This window comes from Schistocerca piceifrons, chromosome 10 (genome assembly GCF_021461385.2).
Source record: "Schistocerca piceifrons isolate TAMUIC-IGC-003096 chromosome 10, iqSchPice1.1, whole genome shotgun sequence".
Lineage (NCBI taxonomy): Eukaryota > Metazoa > Arthropoda > Insecta > Orthoptera > Acrididae > Schistocerca > Schistocerca piceifrons.
Window position 1 is genome coordinate 38,814,760 of NC_060147.1, and position 18,245 is coordinate 38,833,004.

At 46.1% G+C, this 18,245-nt stretch overlaps 1 protein-coding gene across 1 annotated transcript in view; it reads right to left on the reverse strand.

Annotated features, from left to right (window-relative positions):
- The window catches only part of LOC124718924 (mediator of DNA damage checkpoint protein 1-like), a 93,531-nt gene that overhangs the window by 65,468 nt on the left and 9,818 nt on the right, over window positions 1-18,245 (reverse strand). The window contains exon 2 of the mRNA XM_047244578.1: window positions 16,607-17,983. Coding sequence (XP_047100534.1) covers window positions 16,607-17,983 — 1,377 coding nt within the window. The remainder of the gene's footprint in view (window positions 1-16,606; window positions 17,984-18,245) is intronic.

Consider the following 18,245-nt stretch of genomic DNA (forward strand, 5'->3'; position numbering starts at 1 on the left):
CGTCCCCGGATTTCTTTCTGTGGGGAAAGATGAAGGATATTTGCTATCGCGATCCACCGTCAATGCATGTGCGAACATTACGGAAGGCGAACCACTCGCTGTTGAGAGGAATGTCGTTACACGTATTGCCAAATGCACTGAGGTTGACGAACATCATTTTGAGCATTTCTTTCGTTCATTTGGTATTTACAGGTAATCACGCTATAACAGCATGCGTTCTCTGATATGATAGGTTCACAAAGGTACATGTATCATATTGGGACAACCGAAATAAAATGTTCACCCGTACCTACGTTCTGTATTTTAATTTAAAAAAACTACCTGTTACCAACTGTTCGTCTAAAATTGTGTGTCATATGTTTGTGACTATTACAGCGCCATTTATCACAAAGCAAAAAAAGTGGGCCAACTAAAACATTCATATTTCTTTACGTAATACACGAATATGTAATAAAAATGTGTGTTCCTATTTTAAAAAACGCAGTTGATATCCGTTTGACCTATGGCAGCGCCATCTAGCGGGCCAACCATAGCGCCATCTGGTTTCCCCCTTCAAGCTAGACAAGTTTCGTTCTTTGTGGTTTTTTGTTTGACGCTTATTTCGTGAGATATTTGGTCCAGTCACGCATTGTACAAGAAATGGCAATTGAATCTCAATGTCGACAGGTGTAATGTGTTGCGAATACATAGAAAGAAACATCCTTTATCATTTAGCTACAATATGGCAGGTCAGCAGCTGGAAGCAATTAATTCCATAAATTATCTGGGAGTAGGCATTTAAAATGGAATGATTATACAAAGTTGATACTCGGTAAAGCAGATGCCAGACTGACATTCATTGGAAGAATCCTAAGGAAATGCAATCCGAAAAGAAAGGAAGTAGGTTACAGTACACTTGTTCGCCCACTGCTTGAATACTGCTCAGCAGTGTGGGATCCGTACCAGATAGGGTTGACAGAAGAGATAGAGAAGATCCAACAGGGAGCAGCGCGATTCGTTACAGGATCATTTAGTAATCGCGAAAGCGTTACGGACATGATAGATAAACTCCAGTGAGGACTCTGCAGGAGATATGCCTGGGCATTGAGTCAAACAGAGCTTCGATGGTGTGTAAAGGTACAGCTGCCCATGCAGCTTCAACACTGTACCACAGTTCATCCAGAGTAGTAACTGGCGCATTGTGACGAGCCAGTTGCTCAACCAACATTGACCAGACGTTTTCAAATGGTGAGAGATGTGGTGAATGTGCTGGCCAGGGCAGCAGTCGAACATTTTCTGTATCCAGAAAGGCCCGTACAGGACCTGCAATATGCGGTCGTGCATTATCCTGCTGAAATGTAGGCTTTCGCAGGGATCGAATGAAGGGTAGAGCCACGGGTCGTAACACTTCTGAAATGTAACGTCCACTGTTCAAAGTGCCGTCAATGCGAACAAGAGGTGACCGAGACGTGTAACCAATGGCACCCCATACCATCACGCCGGGTGATACGCCAGTATGGCGATGACGAATACACGCTTCCAATGTGCGTTCACCGCGATTTCGCCAAACACGGATGCAACCATCGTGATGCTGTAAACAGAACCTGGATTCATTCTGAAAAATGACGTTTTGCCATTCGTGCACCCACGTTCGTCTTCGAGTACACCATCGCAGGCGCTCCTGTCTGTGGTGCAGCGGCAAGGGTAACCACAGCCGTGGTCTCCGAGCTGATAGTTCATGCTGCTGCAAACGTCGTCGAACTGTTCGTGCAGATGGTTGTTGTCTTGCAAACGTCCCCACCTGTTGACTCGGGGATCAAGACGTGACTGCACGATCCGTTACAGCCGTGCGGATAAGATGCCTGTCATCTCGACTGCTAGTGATACGAGGCCATTTGGATCCAGCACGGCGTTCCGTATTACCCTCGTGAACCCACGGTTTCCATATTCTGCTAACAGTCATTGGATCTCGACCAACGCGAGCAGCAGTGTCGCGATACGATAAAGCGCAATTGCCATAGGCTACAATCCGACCTTTATCAAAGTCGGAAACGTGATGGTACGCATTTCTCCTCCTTACACGAGGCATCACAACGACGTTTCACCAGCCAGCGCCGGTCAACTGCTGTTTGTGTATGAGAAATCGGTTGGAAACTTTCCTCATGTCAGCACGTTGTAGGTGTCGCCACCGGCGCCAACCTTGTGTGAAGGCTCTGAAAAGCTAATCATTTGCATATCACAGCATCTTCTTCCTGTCGTTTAAATTTCGCGTTCTGTAGCACGTCATCTTCGGGGTATAGCAATTTTAATGGCCAGTAGTGTAATAACACAGAGTAAGAATTTAGGAATTTAATTGACAATGAAAGAGCGAAAAATTACAACAATTGATTGGATTGGGGAAGCATGGGGAAGGAAGTCGGGCGTGCCCTTTGAAAGGAACCATCCCGGCATTTACTTGGAGCGATTAGGGAAATCACGGGAAACCTAAATCAGGATGACCGGACGCGGGATTGAACAGTCGTCCTCACGAATGCGAGTCCAGTGTAGCACGTGAAGAGATTGGTGGTATAAATAGAAACATTTCTGAAATCGCAAGCATTATTGCTTTTTCAAGCGAAACAGTTTTCAGTGGTGAAAGGAGTCTACAGGGGCATACTTATATGTGGCACCCGAATATGATACGAAAATAAATGTAAATTAAAATGAAACTAATATGCTATAAACAATTTATGTCTCTGGTAGGTTTTATAAAGCGGATCGCTGACTGTGCACGATCGCAGACTCAGAGATACTGCTTCCGGTCTGAGATTATTATAGTGTCGGAGTAAGAGATCGATGGGCGCACAGCTGTAGGTAGCTCTCTGTGAGCGAAAGACGATGGAGTAGGCAGTTTTTGTGGTGTGCTGTGTGAAGCCACCAGTTGTTAGATTAACGTAGGTATATCAATATTGTTGAACACGGAAGCAGAAGTCTTCATGCAAGCAAGGTAAAGATGCTAAATTATTATGAGTTTTGTTCTGCCAGCACGTTAGTACAGATGAGTTGACTGATAATTTGTAATTGTTGAGTAACTCCAGACTATACGTAAACTTATTTGATAAAAAGGCTAGTTAGATATTTCAGTTTTGTAATGTTTCTATGATTTGTTAACAGAGCTATATGTAATTTGATGATTCGCATTTATGCTGGTTTAGTTAGGTTATATAATACTTGCTGTGTAAATATCATTGTTTATGGATCACTTACATTTTACTTCAATTGTCAAATGTTTCTGAAAAGACAAACTTAACTTGCAACATAATTTTGCTAACAAGGGAACCTCCCCATCGCACCCCCATCAGATTTAGTTATAATTTGGCACAGTAGATAGGCCTTGAAAAACTGAACACAGATCAATCGAAGAAACAGGAAGAAGTTGGGTGGAACTATGAAAAAACTAAGCAAAATATACAAACTGCGTAGTCCACGAGTAAGATAGGCAACATCAAGCACAGTGTCAGCTCAGGAGCGCCGTGGTCCCGTGGTTAGCGTGAGCAGCTGCGGAACGAGAGGTCCTTGGTTCAGGTTTTCCCTCGACTGAAAAGTTTACCTTCTCTATTTTCGCAAAGTTATGGTCTGTCCGTTCGTTCATTGATGTCTCTGTTCACTGTAATAAGTTTAGTGTCTGTGTTTTGCGACCGCACCGCAAAACCGTGCGATTAGTAGACGAAAGGACGTGCCTCTCCAATGGGAACCGAAAACATTTGATCACAAGGTCATAGGTCAACCGATTCCTCCACAGGAAAACACGTCTGATATATTCTATACGACACTGGTGACGGCATGTGCGTCACATGACAGGAATATGTTGTCGACCCACCTAACTTGTACACTTGGCGAATGGGTAAAAAGATTCTTCTACCTCGCCCGATTTAGGTTTTCTTGTGGATGTGGTAAACACTCCCAAAAAAGTGATGAAAATTATAAATTAAACTTTTCACTGCAGGGAAGACTTGAAGCAAGGACCTCTCGTTCCGCAGCTGCTCACGCTAACCACGGGACCACGGCGCTCCTGAGCTCACAGTATCCTTGATGTTGGCTATCTTACACATGGACTACTCAGTTTGTAAATTTCGTTATTTTTTTTCATAGTTCCACACAACTTCTTCCTGTTTTCTCGATTGATCTGTGATCAGTTTTTCAAGGCCTATCCACTGTGCCAACTTACAACTAAATCTGAGGGGGATGCGACGGGGAGGTTCCCTTGTAAGAAAACTCAGTGTTAGTCATTCACCAAAATCACTACCGCATCCGTGTCCAGGTCATATGTTTTTCAAAGAAATTGGATTTTTCATAAATGTTTTCACTAATCAGCCAAAACAATTTCATGTGCATTTCAAAGTATTGGGGTTGGGTTGGGGTTGTTTGGGGAAGGAGACCAGACATCGAAATCATCGGTCTCATCGGATTAGGGAAGGACGGGGAAGGAAGTCGGCCGTGCCATTACAAAGAAACCATCCTGCCATTTTCCTGGAGAGTTTTTGGGAAATCACGGAAAACCTAAATCAGGAGGGCTGGACGCGGGATTGAACCGTCGTCCTCCCGAATGCGAGTCCAGCGTGCTAACCACTGCCCCACCTCTGTCGGTTTCAAAGTGTTGTGCCCAGCATTGCGCACTGCTGAGCCTGTTGCTAGCATATTAATATTCTTTATGAGAAGCCAGAATGTATCGCGTTCCACCGTTGCTGCTTTAGAGGTCAGACAATTGAATTTATTTGTTATTGACACAGGGACCAAAGTTATCATTTTTGAACAGGGCCAGGATTCAGTGCCTAAGGGGCTGAGTGTATTTTGCAGTGACTGTATTTCTTTATTGTTACTGGGAGTTGCATTGCCCAAACTATTCGTATAAAGTTTTTGCTAACAATAACACAGAAGTATGCACACCAATTGCACTTACAACACGCCACACGATAATTCGAGTTCAGTATCCATTCCACAGATCAGACATTCAATCAAAAATTTATTTAAAAAAAGTTAATTATTTGTTATGTGCACAGTTCATTCAATGTAATTGTAAAGATTTTATTTTAGAGGAACGATATAGTGGAACTGAACGAGGAGTATGGATACTTCGTATATTACTGCAAAGTATCTTGCTCAAGCCAAGGGGGGATGCCTGAAAACATTTTTAAATTTAAAATTCGCTGTTGTTGAATTTATGGAGGACAAAGGAGTGCAAGAACGAAAACTAGAACACCTGCAATGCATTACTGATTTCACATTTTAAGTCGACTGTAGGTTGTCCACAGTAAGACATTGCAAGGTACCTTCTTTCTGATTATTTGGGATGCATTTAAATGCCCGTGCTGTGGAGCGGACACATTCTGACCAAGACAGTCCAGCTCCCTTAGCTCACTCGCATTGAAGAAAACGCGAGGTTCAAATGGTTCTGAGCACTATGGGACTTAACATCTGTGGTCATCAGTCCCCTAGAACTTAGAACTACTTAAACCTAACTAACCTAAGGACATCACACACATCCATGCCCGAGGCAGGATTCGAACCTGCGACCGTAGCAGTCGCGCGGTTCCGGACTGCGCGTCTAGAACCGCTAGACCACCGCGGCCGGCGCAAAACGCGAGGTTTGAAGAATTCATCGTGACTGTGAAAGTATTACAAGGCCAGTTTTATAAAGATTTTGAGGACACTGTCAATCTTACATTCGTTTCTGAGCTGTTTTCGAGACCGTTTGCAGTTTCAGTTTAAAGCACCACGGCGTAGACTGCCGGTTTGGCCGAGCGGTTCTGGGCGCTTCAGTCTGGAACCGCGCGACCGCTACGGTCGCAGGTTCGAATCCTGCCTCAGGCATGGATGTATGCGATGTCCTTAGGTTAGTTAGGTTTAAGTAGTTCTAAGTTATAGGGGACTGATGACCTCAGATGTTAAGTCCCATGGTGCTCAGAGCCATTTGAAGCCACAGTGTATGTCCAGATGTAACTGATTGAGCTGCAAGGTAATTCCAGTATTAATGAAAAATCTTTTTACGTTAAAACTATCCAGGGCGTCTACATTGTTTTCTTCAGTCAGAGTTTCCAAGTCTTGGTAATGAGGTTGCAAAAGTGCTACAGTATTTCGATCGACATATTTGTGTGGAAGACTTTCTTTCGATAATGAAACTAAATAAGTCGAAATTACGTGGCAAATTGAGTGCGAAACTCCGTAAAATTTTCTGCATCTGTCCATATGCCAACAGTTTGTACCAGATGAAAATTATATCATGTCTTCAGTGTGCCACAAATGATTAAATAATACTGAAAATTTATTTTCTTTGTGACCTATGTTGTGGAGAAATGTGAAATATAAAAACGAGTCGTATGCAGTGCGACTGTACTGCCATTTAAATGCTGCGCGTTCGCAGTTTCCCCCTCTCCCCCCTTCTCTCGCTCAGGCAGGGTGGCGTCGTGGTGGGGGAAATGTGAAGCGAGGCTGAGCTTTGACACTCGTGCCGGGGCATGGCCTGTAAGCCAAAATCTTGGCTGACCCTGCTCTGGAAATTCCCATTTGACATCACAAAGCATATCTATAACATATGTGTGCTGATTGAGCCTTCTGGTAATAAATCTAACAACATGGCTCTGAAATGCTCTGATGTCTTTTTATATTCCAACCTGGTGGGGGATCCCAAACATTTCAGCAACACTCAAGAATTGGTTGCACAAGGGTTCTAAATGCTTTGTAGATGGGAAACGAACGCAGATCGACTATTCCCTACCACAGTCCTTCCATGGTCGGTCAATTTAGTTTTCCTTTGCAACATTACGTCCTGATATCCAGCCGACATGACTGTGTCAAGCAATTCATTACCAATTCTGTGTACAATCATTACAGATCTGTTTTCCTACTCATCTGCATTAACTGACATTTCTCTGCTTTTAGAGCACATTCACATTCTTCACATCAAATACGTATTCTGTCGAAGTCATCCCTGTATCGTTCAACAGTACCTCAATGATGATACCTTCCCGTATACTGCAGCATCATCAGCAAACAGGTGAACATTGCTTCTCACCCTATTATACGAGGTGCATTCAAGTTCTAAGGCCTCCGATTTTTTTTCTAATTAACTACTCACCCGAAATCGATGAAACTGGCGTTACTTCTCGACGTAATCGCCCTGCAGACGTACACATTTTTCACAACGCTGACGCCATGAATCCGTGGCAGCGGCGAAGGCTTCTTTAGGAGTCTGTTTTGACCACTGGAAAATCGCTGAGGCAATAGCAGCACGGCTGGTGAATGTGCGGCACGGAGAGTGTCTTTCATTGTTGGAAAAAGCCAAAAGTCACTAGGAGCCAGGTCAGGTGAGTAGGGAGCATGAGGAATCACTTCAAAGTTGTTATCACGAAGAAACTGTTGCGTAACGTTAGCTCGATGTGCAGGTGTGTTGTCTTGGTGAAACAGCACACGCGCAGCCCTTCCCGGCCGTTTTTGTTGCAGTGCAGGAACGAATTTGTTCTTCAAAACATTTTCGTGGGATGCACCTGTTACCGTAGTGCCCTTTGCAACGCAATGGGTAAGGATTACGCCCTCGCTGTCCCAGAACATGGACACCATCATTTTTTCAGCACTGGCGGTTACCCGAAATTTTTTTGGTGGCGGTGAATCTGTGTGCTTCCATTGAGCTGACTGGCGCTTTGTTTCTGGATTGAAAAATGGCATCCATGTCTCATCCATTGTCACAACCGACGAAAAGAAAGTCCCATTCGTGCTGTCATTGCGCGTCAACATTGCTCGGCAACGTGCCACACAGGCAGCCGTGTGGTCGTCCGTCAGCATTCGTGGCACCCACCTGGATGACACTTTTCGCATTTTCAGGTCGTCATGCAGGATTGTGTGCACAGAACCCACAGGAATGCCAACTCTGGAGACGATCTGTTTGACAGTCATTCGGCGATCTCCCAAAACAATTCTCTCCACTTTCTCGATCATGCCGTCAGACCGGCTTGTGCTAGCCCGAGGTTGTTTCGGTTTGTTGTCACACGATGTTCTGCCTTCATTAAACTGTCTCACCCACGAACACACTTTAGACACATCCATAACTCCATCACCACATGTCTCCTTCAACTGTCGATGAATTTCAATTGGTTTCACACCACGCAAATTCAGAAAACGAATGATTGCACGCTGTTCAAGTAAGGAAAACGTCGCCATTTTAAGTATTTAAAACAGTTCTCTTTCTCGCCGCTGGCGATAAAATTCCATCTGGCGTACGGTGCTGCCATCTCTGGGACGTATTGACAATGAACGCGGCCTCATTTTAAAACAATGCGGATGTTTCTATCTCTTTCCAGTCCGGAGAAAAAAAATCGGAGGCCTTAGAACTTGAATGCACCTCGTAAAACAACAAGTGCCTGGCGCAGTTGTTAGATCGGTTACAGCTCCTACAACGGCAGCTTATGAAGATTTTAGTGAGTTTGAACCTGATATTACAGTCGGCCTCGAGCGATGGGACGCAGCATCTCCGAGGTAGCAGTGAAGTGGGGATTTTCCGGTACGACCGTTTTTCACGAGTGTACCGTGAATATCAGGAATCCGTAAAACATAAAAAATCTTCTACAACGACGCTGCAGGAGAAAGATCCTGCAAGAACGGGACCAACAACGACTGAAGAGAATCGTTCAACGTGGCAGAAGTGCAACCCTTCTGCAAATTGCTCCAGTTTTCAACGCTGGGTCATCAACAAGTGTCAGCGTGCGAATCATTCAACGAAACATTGTCGATATGGGCTTTCGGAGCTGAAGGCCCACTCGTGTACAGTCATGACTGAACGACAGAAAGCTTTACGCATCGCCTGAGCCCATCGAGACCGACATTGTACTGTTGGTGACTGAAAACATGTTCTGGAGAGTCTCGTTTCAAATGGTATCGAGCGGATGGACGTGTACGGGTATGGAGACAATCTCATGAATCCTTGGACGTTGCATGTTTGCAGGGGATTGTTCAAGCTGTTGGAGGCCGTGCAACAGAGTTGGGCGTGTGAATTTCGAGTGATATAGGATGATTCTGGATACGACTCTGAGAGCTGACACTACATAAGCATCCTGTCTGATGAAACTTCCTGGCAGATTAAAACTGTGTGCCCGACCGAGACTCGAAGTCGGGACCTTTGCCTTTCGCGGGTAAGTGCTCTACCATCTGAGCTACCCAAACACGACCCATGCCCCGTCCTCACAGCTTTACTTCTGCCAGTACCTCGTCTCCTACCTTCCAAACTTAACAGAAGCTCTCCTGCGAACCTTGCAGAACTAGCAGTCCTGAAAGAAAAAAGTTTGGGGAGTAGGAGACGAGGTACTGGCAGAAGTAAAGCTGTGAGGACGGGCGTGAGTCGTGCTTGGGTAGCTCAGATGGTCGAGCACTTGCCCGCGTAAGGCAAAGGTCCCGAGTTCGAGTCTCGGTCCGGCACAGAGTTTTAATGTGCCAGTACGTTTCATATCAGCGCACACTCCGCTGCAGAGTGAAAATCTCATTGTGGATCCTGTCTGATATTTACTATCAAAAACAGTCTTGATCACAAAGTATTTATTCCGGTGACCGGTTTCGACCACAACTGTGATCATCTTCAGACCAATGAGCAAGAACCTCCTTCTACTTATTCTTGCTCATTGGTCTGAAGATGACCACAGTTGTGGTCGAAACCGGTCACCGGAATAAGTAATTTGTGATCAAGACTGTTTTTGATAGTAAATATTAGTAATATAATTGATCGCTGTTTGCTCCCACAATGCATTCAAAAGTAATCTTGCCTGGTCACCTGTATCCATTCATATCCATTGTGCGTACTGACGCACTTGGGCAATTTCAGCAGGACAATGCGGCACCCCACACATCCAGAATTGCTACAGAGTGGCCTCAGGAAAACACTTCTGAGTTTAAACACTTCCGCTGGCCATTAAAACTTAGCCGTTTTGGACATGCTTCTATCCTTGGCACAAAGCCCTTTTGGACGTCGCATTACGACAACGACTGCTTCCCCTCAACGCTGTTTATGTCCCCTCCACTGCTAGTGCTGTCACCTATGTTCTGAGAGTAGTTACTGCACGGGTACGTCGAAAACTTGTGGTCACGTTAATGGAACTGGACTGTGTGTAGTATTTGTTCGACAGTCGTGACGTTGTGTTCCAAGAAGACGGGGCCTCCGTTCACACAGCTCGCATCGACCAGGACTGGTTTAGTGAGCACGAGGATCAAGTATTTAAGTCTGAAGGTTTTTGTGGACGTTGTCACCGAAGTTAAAATGTTCTGTGTTATTAGGCCGCCTCATACACTACTGGCCATTAAAATTGCTACACCACGAAGATGACGTGCAACAGACGTGAATTTAACCAACAGGAAGAAGATGCTGTGATATGCAAATGATTAGCTTTCCAGAGCATTCACACATGGTTGGCGCCGGTAGCGACACCTACAACGTGCTGACATGAGGAAAGTTTCCAACCGATTTCTCATACAACCGGCCAGGGTGGCCGAGCGGTTCTAGGCGCTTCAGTCTGGAACCGCGCGACCGATACGGTCGCAGGTTGGAATCCTGCTTCGGGCATTGATGTGTGTGATGTCCTTAGGTTAGTTGGGTTTAAGTAGTTCTAAGTTCTAGGGGACTGATGGTCTCAGATGTTGAGTCCCATAGTGCTCAGAGCCATATTTTTTGCCACACACAAATAGCAGTTGACCGGCATTGCCTGGTGAAACGTTGTTGTGATGCCTCGTGTAAGGAGGAGAAATGGGTACCATCACGTTTCCGACTTTGATATCGAATCGGTGGGTTCAGGAGGGTAATACGTAACGCCGTGCTGGATCCCAACGGCCTCGTATCACTAGCAGTCGAGATGACAGGCATCTTATCCACATGTCTCCATCCCCGTGTGAACAGATGGGGACGTCTGCAAGACAACAACCATCTGCACGAACAGTTCGACGACGTTTGCAGCAACATGGGCTATCAACTCGCAGACCATGGCTGCGGTTACCCTTGACGCTGCATCACAGACAGGAGCGCCTGCGATGGTGTACTCAACGACGAACCTGGGTGCACGAATGGCAAAACGTCATTTTTTCGGATGAATCCAGGTTCTGTTTACAGCATCACGATGGTCGCATCCGTGGTTGGTGACATCACGGTGAACGCACATTGGAAGCGTTTATTCGTCATCGCCATACTGGCGTATCACCCTGCGTGATAGTATGGGGTGCCATTGATTACACGTCTGGATCACCTCTTGTTCGCACTGACGGCAATTTGAACAGTGGGCGTTACATTTCAGATGTGTTACGACCCGTGGCTCTACCCTTTATGCGATCCCTGCGAAACCCTAAATTTCAGCAGGATAATGTACGACCGCACGTTGCATGTCCTGTACGGGCCTTTCTGGATACAGAAAATGTTCGACTGCTGCCCTGGCCAGCACATTCACCAGATCTCTCACCAATTGAAAACGTCTGGTCAACGGTGGCCGAGCAACTGGCTCGTCACAATACGCCAGTCACTACTGTTGATGAACTGTAATATCGTGTTGAAACTGCATGGGCAGCTGAACATGTACACGCCATCCGAGCTCTGTTTAACTCAATGCCCAGGCGTATCAAGGCCGTTATTACGGCCAGAGGTGGTTGTTCTGGGTACTGATTTCTCAGGTTCTATGCACCCAAATTGCGTGTAAATCTAATCACATGTCAGTTCTAGTATAATATATCTGTCCAATGAATACCCGTAATCACCTGTATTTCTTGTTGGTGTAACAATTTTAGTGGCCAGCAGTGCATTTCCGCTAAAACAATCGACGTTTTGACCCCTCTGTGGGATCTTCTTCAGGATCTTCCGGTATCAACTACTGCTAGAATACTATCACAGGCCTGTGTCACGTTCACTTATGAAGGGGAGTTTTCGCCAGTTTGCGCTGGAGGAGTGGTAGTATTGTTTGAAATTCTTATGGCTGCCATTGGTGGGCCATCGTCATAGGCTAATATTCCCGCCCTGATGCAGAAGAAGGGGCTTCATTTGCTGAACTCTTGTGTATACTATTGCTGGCCCATTGTCATCAGATAGAAAGGCGCCATTCGACACTTATGCCGGAGAAGGGTTATTGGTTGAAATTGCTCCTGCTGCTATTGGTGGCCGTCATCAGCTGTGAAAAGGACAGAGAAAGAGAGAGGGAATAGCCGGCGGGGGTGGCCGAGCGGTTCTAGGCGCTACAATCTGGAACCGCGCGACCGCTACGGTCGCAGGTTCGAATCCTGCCTCGGGCATGGATGTTTGTGATGTCCGTAGGTTAGTTAGGTTTGAGTAGTTCTAAGTTCTAGGGGACTGATGACCTCAGAAGTTAAGTCCCATAGTGCTCAGAGCAATTTGAAGGAGAGGGGGAATGTTTACGCAAAATATTATTGTCCGGCGAGGTGACTTGCAGCGCGTTAGCCGCGCGGGATTAGCCGAGCGGTCTCAAGCGCTGCAGTCATGGACTGTGCGGCTGGTCCCGGCGGAGGTTCGGGGCCTCCCTCGGACATGGGTGTGTGTGTTTGTCCTTAGGATAATTTAGGTTAAGTAGTGTGTAAGCTTAGGGACTGATGACCTTAGCAGTTAACTCCCATATGATTTCACACACATTTGCAGCGCGTCCTCTATTGAAATTAGATGCATTCTTGGAAATTTCAACCGCTTCTCGGACCTTTCTTCTACAAATGTTTGTTTCCTTAGCCAGCACTCGTAATTATTAAAATCCATGTCAGAGCCACAGTTCTCGTGATGTTTCGCTACTTTCGATTTTGTACGCGTTTAGCCGCGTGTGACGTTCGTGTTCCTTAATGCATTCTGTAACAGTTCTTCCCGTTTCGCCTATATACACTTTGCCGCAGCCACATGACACTTGATAAACGCCTGCATTGTGGAGGCAATGAGGTGGGTAACTTTTCGTTGGAAAAAATATTTTATTTTGTTTGGAGTAAAGAAAAGTGTCTGGATACCATTTTCTTTAGAATTGTGCTTATGCGGTCAGTGACGTCAGAAACGACCGGTAACTTCACGGAGTGAGAAGGCGGTTCCTCGTTCTTCTTATTAGCGGTATAAATATTCCGCCTAAAAGCCCTGTCGATTGAATAACTATCATACTCATTTGCCTTCATTGTCCTCTTTAAAAAATTCAACTCCGATTCCAAGTTCTCATCGCTGATACGGAAGGTATGTGAAGACAGAGTGTTGCGTACTGCTTGCTTCTGGGCTGGGTGGTGGTGCGAAGTGGCATCTAAATACCTGTTTGTGTTAGTCGGCTTTCTGTATACTCTGTGGCCTAGAGTGTTATCAGATCTTCTGCATATCAACACATCTAGGAACTGGAGACCGACCTCACTCTCAACCTCCGGGATAAATTTTATTTTGGGGTGAATTGCATTTAAGAAATTGTGGAACGCATGAAGTTCTTCTTCGCTGTGTGGCAATATAACAAGTGTATCGTCCACGTAGGGGAGCCAGCAAGAAGGCTTCAAAGGAACACTACTTAACGCCTGTTGCTCAAAATGTTCCATAAACACGCCAGCTGCATCTGACGAAATGGGTGAGCCCATAGCAAGGCCGTCAGCCTGTTGATAGAATTTACCATTGTATTTAAAATAGCTCGAACGAAGACATCTTGAGCAACTTCCTCCCTTATGATCTCCATTGCATCTGATATTGTCTCCTGCAGATATTATCAGTGTGCGTATAATTTCTAAAAAAATGTTTAGAAACTTTAACAAAAGTATTTCTTTTATCAACTAGATGTCTCTCTTTACCAGATAAATGACGTGCTAAAAAATAAGTTGGCGAGTTAATGCCATGGTCGGTAGGCCTGAAAGGAACAGATTCTCTATGAATTTTGGGTAATCTATATATTCTGGGGAAGACAGGTATTCGAGGTGAGATTGTTTGTAATAGCCTGTAGTCCACCAATGGTAGCCATAAGAATTTTAACCAATACTACCACTTCTGCAGCAAAAACGCGGGAAAACTCGCCTTTATAAGAGAAAGCGACACTGGTCCCTGACAGTGTTCTAGCAGTAGTGGCCACTGGAAAATTTTGAAGAAGCAGAGGGGTCGAAACGTCGATTATTTTAGAGGAAATACGCCACCGGCAATTAAAATTCTTACACCACGAAGATGACGTGCTACAGATGCGAAATTTAACGGACAGGAAGAAGATGCTGTGATATGCAAATGATTAGCTTTCAAGAGAATTCACACAAGATTGGCGCCGGTGGCGACACCTACAACGTGCTGACATGAAGAAAGTTTCCGACCGATTTGTTGTGACTTGGCAAGACAGCCAAACGCGTTAAACTCACGCAGATTGGCGTGAGATCTGGAACGGTTAAAGGAATTAAAAGTAGCAAATAAAGTACGTAGTTGATGTAATACTTAACTTTAATCCACAATTGTAGAACATCTCTCTTGACGGTACATGTTATAACCACAATATAAAATGATATCAAATGCTATGGCGCCTTGCTAGGTCGTAGCAAATGACGTAGCTGAAGCTATGCTAACTATCGTCTCGGCAAATGAGAGCGTAGTTATCAGTGATCCATCTCTGGCTAAGTCGGCTGTACAACTGGGGCGAGTGCTAGGGAGTCTCTCTAGACTGCCGTGTGGTGGCGCTCGGTCTACTATCACTGACAGTGGCGACAGGCGGGTCCGACGTATACTAGCGGACCGCGGCCGATTTAAAGGCTACCACCTAGCAAGTGTGGTGTCTGGCGGTGACACCATTCGATTTCTCATACACAAACAGCAGTTGACCGGCGTTGCCTGGTGAAACGTTATTGTGATGCCTCGTGTAAGGAGGAGAAATGCGTACCATCACGTTTCCGACTTTGATAAAGGTCGGATTGTAGCCTATCGCGATTACGATTTATCGTATCGCCACATTGCTGTTCGCTGTTAGCAGAATATGGAATCGGTGAGTTCATCAGGATAATACGGAACGCTGTGCTGGATCCCAACGGCCTCGTATCCCTAGCAGGCATCTTATCCGCATGGCTGTAACGGATTGTGCAGCCACGTCTCGATCCCTGAGTCAACAAATGGGGCGTTTGCAAGACCTCAACCATCTGCACGAACAGTTCGACGACGTTTGCAGCAGCATGGACTATCAGCTCGGAGACCGTGGCTGCGGTTACCCTTGACGCTGCATCACAGACAGGAGCGCCTGCGATGGTGTACTGGACGACGAACCTGGGTACACGAATAGCTAAGCGTCATTTTTTCGGATGAATCCAGGTTCTGTTTACAGTATCACGATGGTCGCATCCGTGTTTGGCCACATCGCGGTGAACGCACATTGGAAGCGTGTATTCGTCATCGCCATACTGGCGTATCACCCGGCGTAATGGTATGGGGTGCCATTGGTTACAGGTCTCGGTCACCTCTTGTTCACATTGACGGCACTTTGAACAGTGGACGTTACATTTCAGATGTGTTACGACCCGTGGCTCCATCCTCCATTCGATCCCTGCGAAACCCTACATTTCAGCAGGACAATGTACGACCGCGTGTTGCAGGTCCTGTATGGGCCTTTCTGGATACAGAAAATATGCGACTGGTGCCCTGGCAAGCACATTCTCCAGATCTCTCACCAATTGAAAACGTCTGGTCAATGGTGGCCGAGCAACTGGCTCGTCACAGTAAGCTAGTTACTACTCTTGATGAAGTGTGGTATCGTGTTGAAGCTGCAGGGGCAGCTGTACCTGTACACGCCATCCAAGCTCTGTTTGACTCAATGCCCAGGCGTATCAAGGCCAGAGGTGGTTGTTCTGGGTACTGATTTCTCAAGACCTATGCACCCAAATTGCGTGAAAATGTGATTTCATGTCAGTTCTAGTATAATATATTTGTCGAATGAATATCCGTATATCATCTGCATTTCTTCTTGGTGTAGCAATTTTAATGGCCAGTAGTGTATGACGCAGTCTAACAACCCAGAAGATTATAACTTCAGGAGGATCAATCTCCCCTGGCCATCACTGTCACCAAATCTCAGTATTATTGAGCCGATGCGGTCTGTTTTACAGAGAAGGGCGAGTATTGAGACGATACGGTCAGAGAAGGTTTCGTAATCGCTATCCATCATCTGAACTTGCATCTATTGTTCAGGAAGACTGGTGCAAAATTGCTTTCAAAACCATACAGGACCTGTGTTTATCCATTACGAGACTACTGAAGTCAGTTTTGAATGCCTAAGATTTTCCTATAATGTATTTTGCATTGCAGTGCGATGTGTTTTTGATGTTTCGATATTTTACTCCACCCCTGCTTTCTCACCAAATGGCAAGAACGAGGCATAAGAGAAATTAAATCGTATTCACAGGAATACCGAAAGCCTTTCGCGAATGGAACAAGGAAGCGTGGAGATGGGGTTGAGGGGTGGGCGGTGAGGGGAAGTAAATGTTAGTGCTATAGAAAGTACCCTCCACCACAAATCTGGGAGTTGCTTTGGGAGTATAAGATACAGACGCAGAATAGGAATGAGGGTGCTATGTAATGTACAGTGCCTTGTGGAGTTGCACGAGAATGTAGTAACAATCTGTCATCATCAATATTTGCAAGTAAAGAACGTCTTGAACGCACCTGAGTCCCTGGAATCACCGATGCTGGCAGTGACAGGAGCTGGTCGTGCCACTGGCTTCCTCGTGGGCGACCTCGGAGGCGTCTGGGTTTTTGACGGAGTGTCCCGCCTGGCCTTCTTTTCGTCAAACAGCCCGGACAGCTTCTGGACGCTGGCCAGGTCCTCGCTGTCGAAGTCCTGCGCCTCCAGGGCAAGGAACTCCGCCAGGGACACCTTGTCCTTCTCCTTCTGTCGCCGGTCACCACCACTCGGTCTAGAAGTCACTGCTGCCTCTGTCATTGCAGGAGAGGCCAAATTGCCAGAGGCTTCTCCAACTGGGTGTTCCCGAGCTACTATGGTGGGTGTTTCTCTTCTGGGCTCCTGTTTCTTGCTTAAATCTTGAGAGATGTCCACCTTTGATCCGAAACTGTTAGCATTCACTTCGACCCTCTCCATTTTGCCACTTCTGTACATTGCTCTCTCATTACCGTACACAGATGTATAAGAGGTATCGTCCATGGTCGTCCGTGGTATGATAACAACGTTCTTGACTGGCCCTACATTCCTTACTGGTACATCTGTGACCTCTTCCAACTGGGCCCTTTTTTTGTTAGTCATATGTACCACTTTGGAAGTCTTTGGACGTGTGCTTGTTATGGACTCTTCCTTGGCTCCAATAGCTGAAATATATCTACTCGATATATGGGGTTTCTGTTTCTTAGCTTCTAGGATATGGGCTTCAGGCGTCACAGTCTCTTCTCTGAGTTCCACAATGGATTTCTCGTGCGTGTCCTGTGGAGGTATGAGTATGTCATCTGGCGACTGCACAACTCTTACTCTGGCCCCCTCACTGACGGTGATGCTGGAGATGGAGCAGCTGTTCTCTCGCTCAAGAGTCACACCTGCCGAGACTGTGCACTTCTGCTGACCAGCAGCTATCACGCCCATGTTTTGATCTTCCGCATGTGGATGTTGTTCAGCAGAGGGAACGACAATCGGGAAGCTGGTGAGTGTTTGTGTGTCGAGGGCTGCCGTTTCCTGCAGTGGCCTGCCAGTAGTGGGATGGTCGTGAGAAGAAGGGTCCTCGACACTACTACGGACTGCAGGGGTCGGATGCAGAGGTACGAGAGGAGGAGCCCTCTGGACGTGTGCCCGATGGTGCTTCTTGCGTGGTGCCGGAGGTTGTGGAGGCTTGATGACTCCGGAAAGCACCAACTCCTGGTAGGACGGTGGAGGTGTCGGGGACTGGAACTTCCAGCTGGACACTGCTGGAAGGTCGCTGTCACTCTGCTGGTGGACTGAAGGAGCACACTCGTCTGGAGTCCCCAGGTCATCCCGTTGGCTGCGGTCGAACAGTGCGACAGCAGATGGTGGCAGTTTGGACAGTTTACGTCTGGCACCTGTGTACACATCAGTAGGCTGTTAATGGTATACACTGTATTTTAGATAAAAAATTGCAGGCAACTGGTATATTTTGTGATCTGTCAAAGGCATTTGACTGTGTAAATCACTATTTCCTTTTACGTAAATTAGAATACTATAGTGTAACAGGAAATGCTGCAAAATGGTTCAAATCTTATATCTCTGGCAGGAAACAAAGGGTGTTATTAGGAAAGAGACCTGTATCAAGCTATCAGGCATCATCCAACTCATGAATAATTA